The sequence below is a fragment of the Augochlora pura genome, unplaced genomic scaffold (assembly GCF_028453695.1).
Source record: "Augochlora pura isolate Apur16 unplaced genomic scaffold, APUR_v2.2.1 APUR_unplaced_1525, whole genome shotgun sequence".
NCBI classification, from domain to species: domain Eukaryota; kingdom Metazoa; phylum Arthropoda; class Insecta; order Hymenoptera; family Halictidae; genus Augochlora; species Augochlora pura.
In genome coordinates, this window is record NW_027581579.1 from 1 (window position 1) to 4082 (window position 4082).

Sequence of the window (4082 nt, forward strand, 5' to 3'; positions counted from 1 at the left end):
ATTTTTTTGTTTTTTACAGATTGAGGCACGCCTTGATGACCTATGGTGATAAATTTACAGCGAAGGAAGTCAACGATGCATACGACAACATGTACATTGACGACAAAGGTTTCATCGATACGCAAAGTCTTATCGCGATGCTGACCGGTACGGGCGATGAGGAAGACGAATAACTTTAAGTGATCTAACATGAAACAAACTTCTGTTAAAACCTTCAATCATTGAAAACAAAGTCTTGCATTAGCGCCAGACCCGTACGATTTGCTTCCGAAGGGTGAAAAGCAGCGATAAAGTAATTATAATCATTCCCTTTCCTTTGCTCTTCACTGGTAGATGTATTCTTTTTTTTTTCCCGAGGGAACTGTTTTAATAATAATGAAAGTTCAGTAACGAATAACTAGAGATCACGGAACATTCTCCTGGAGGTAAAACAACGTATCTGCCGATAAACGAGGCTTTGAATATCCACATTATTGTTCGTATAATAAAATTACTTAAAAACTTTAAAAACCGATTGTTTTTATTTCATCTGTCTATCAGCGTGATTAATTAATACATTTTGTGTCGCAATTTTAGCACGTCCAATCTCGATATTATAGATAACAATATTATTATATATAACCGTATATGTAACAATATTGTTGCAATACTTAAAAAGAAGCTTTTTGGCGTTAGAAAATTACTGTTAATATGTTGAGTATTGATATCTTATTGATAATTCAACGATTACATTGGTAAGAATGCTACATTTACAATAAAGATATTATTGATAATTTACATTTTAACGAAGCATTTTTTACACCCATAATTTATATTCATCTGCTCTCATTTCGTTATTCAATTCGTCACAATTTGTAATAAAAAATAAAAGTTTTCTGCACTGTACAGAACAGAAATTAAATAAAAATATACTTCTACTTTTAATTCTTTTCATTGAAAATAACAACAATATTCCGTAATATGTAATTCTGCGTTTTTTTAAATATACACTACATACCTCTCTAGCAATGGCGGATTATCGTACACATGGTGGAAGCTGCCATCTTGAAACGCATATACCTCATAGTAACATCTTACAATCGCACTAAAGTTAAATTTATTAATGAAATTAATATGGAAATAAATGTGTATATGATATGTTTATATAACCGCCAATTCGGGTGTAAAGTGTGAATCCTATATAGTCGAATAATTAATTAATTAAATGAATTAATGAATGCAGCAATGTAAGTAAAAAGTTTAACAGAAAGTTTAAAAAATACAGATTCTGTGCATATGTTGTTTCATGTACTGAAAAATTGATTTTAAAAATACTTGAGGCGAATCCCTTAAATGCAGTCACAAATATGTAAACAAAAAAATTACATCTTACAATATTTCACGTATAAAAGTCGGAGATCTTTCATACGATTCATACAACATATTTAAAAAACGAAGAAACTTAAAATAAATGAAAGTCCTTAAACTATCTTTAATTCGCATTTAATTTTATGCCTTCAAAATATATGTAAATTACAAATTACAACACATACGTTTGATAAATGCATTACATTGGAAACAGAAAATATTTATGTATAATAATAGTTTACAATTTAATTCAAACCATATGAGGAACAGTTTGACTCTGCAAACAAAAAGCTTCTCAATCTATCACATACGGATAATTGGAATAATATTCTATCATAAAAATATAATATTTTATAACAAACCACGGAAAATAATTTTATTACATGTTTAAGAGCCATATATACTACAGTCACTTTAAATATGTTACGGAATATTTTTATAATTGTTCCCTAAACATGTCACACGATTAATAATACGTAAAGCAATTGTTTTATACGTGTTCGTTGTCAAATAGAAATATAGGATCACAAAATTATTAGTTCATCGGTTTTATGAATCTGAATAAAAATAAAAAATGCAGAAACATAGTAAATCAGCATAATCAACACTCGATAGTGACCTTCAAATTCTATACATTAAACCATAGAAATATATCTCCCTTTGATTCACTTACGAAATACTGAGAAATATATTTAATAATCATAGGAATACCTAAAATTATATGACTTTTATAAAAAGTGTACCTTAGCTAAATTTGTATCACTCTTAAACTCATTATAAATAAAGATATAGACATTATATCGATTCTACAAATAATTCTGAATAGTATGTTCCATTGTCTTTATGAAAGTTACATGTAAAAGTAAAATGCATACACTATATATTACATGATATTTAAAAATTTTCTCTGATGTATGTACATTTTCGTAAACACGTATGTTACGATTACGAGGATATCTTCAGTGTTTAAACAGCATTTTACAAAATTAGAACGTTAAGAAAACATCGAATTTTTCACAATTTATTCCTCACTCTGTTTACCTTGCAAACGTGGTACTGTGCAGTCAAAAATTCCACCGAACTGTTATTATATTTAATACCTTAATTGTATAGTGCTATAACAGCAATTTTATACGTAGTTTGTTTAATTATTGATTTTACGTTTACATTGTACATCCTATATATATTAACTTTTAATCAGTAGATACTTTAGTTCGTTTACGATGATAATTTCTTGCCAACGCGTGAATAATTGTTACTAGGAAATAACATACCATCAACATCACAAATTTATCAAATAACCATGAAATTGTTGTTGTTCCATCCTGTAAAAAAAATATATTAATACACTGTTACATATATTAAACACGATTAATTGAATACTGAATGTAATGAAACCATACCGCGGATGTTTTATCGTGCAACTTTTGTTTTTGTTGGATAAGATACTTTTTCAATGGTTCTTGGAACTTGGAACCCACATATGGTACAATCGCCAGTAATTTAATAAATTTATCTAGAAGTTCCTCATTAAAAGCTATAATTACTGCAAGCTGTTGAATATGCATTTTTACAACAGCTTTTCCTATAAGGGTTGCACCAAAAAATGTCCAAAAAGGAATTAGATAGTGACCACATGTCAGTCCAGCAAGATCAAACAATGGATTGGGAATCTACAAATCATTTATTTCGTTAATGTTTTGACTAATATAAAATTAATATTTTAAGAGAACAATGTAATATGTACTTACTGAAGCACAGGCAAGGATTCCCCAGAAACCTGCTTTTTGTACAAAATGTTTCATAGTTAGCTTTATACGTATCAATAATGATACATTTTCACCATTCTCTAAGGCTTCTAAAGCTTCTAATTCTTTCAAGTCTTCTTGATCAAATTTTTCGTTTTTATTGTTTTGTCGACTAGTTCGAGCTGCTCTAGCCATAAAATATGGTGGTAATTCACCAAGGGCAGTACCAGCACCCCAAAGCATGGCTTCTACGCGGACTTTTCTCATTATATTTAAAATTCCTGCTGTCCACATTGGATCAACTTTCGTAGGACATACTATTTGATCAGGATATGGTGGTTCAGGAAAATTAAGCGCGCCACACTCATATGCAGCCATTGTAACAGCTGCTATGTGTGGCCCTAAATATAATACGAAAGTATGTAAGCCAGTACCAAGACCTACACTAGAAAGGACACCTAAACCTATCCAATATAACCACCAAATCACTTTGACCTCCCATGCTTTTAAAATCTGGAAATATGAAAATATTTAATAATTTTAATTGGTTGTCTATAAAAAAAAAAACATGATGAATTTTTATTCTTTTTCTATATTGACTACTGCATAAGAATAATATCTTCTAGAGATAATAATGTATGTTAAAAATACATTTTGAAACCCATGAAAAAGGGTCTTTTTAACTATAAATTTCTCTGTGGGTTCCAATAGCAAAGATTTAAAACAGCTTGAAAAGTTTAAAAAATACATGGATATCAATGCTATAAAATGTATTGACGATTTACCTGTTGATGGGGGCCAACCACTCTGCTTAACACCAGAAACAATATAATTATTGAAACTATGCTCCATACTGTTCTCCTATAAAGTAGTGTCTTATTTCCTAGACTCAATATATTATCAAACAATTCTCGAAAAAAGTAATTGAGAGTGGTAATTGGATGCTGCCATAATGTTAAACATTCGGGATCTATATTACATTCGTTA

General features: G+C 29.7%; 1 protein-coding gene across 1 annotated transcript; it reads right to left on the reverse strand.

Annotated features, from left to right (window-relative positions):
* Nucleotides 1-1466: 1466 nt before the first annotated feature.
* Nucleotides 1467-4078, reverse strand: LOC144477497 (vacuole membrane protein 1; the record flags this gene model as incomplete). Its single annotated transcript, XM_078195222.1, has 4 exons — nt 1467-2672; nt 2751-3020; nt 3099-3608; nt 3881-4078. Coding segments are annotated over 4 exons (1110 nt in total), but the record flags the coding sequence as incomplete, so codon positions are not given.
* Nucleotides 4079-4082: the final 4 nt, after the last annotated feature.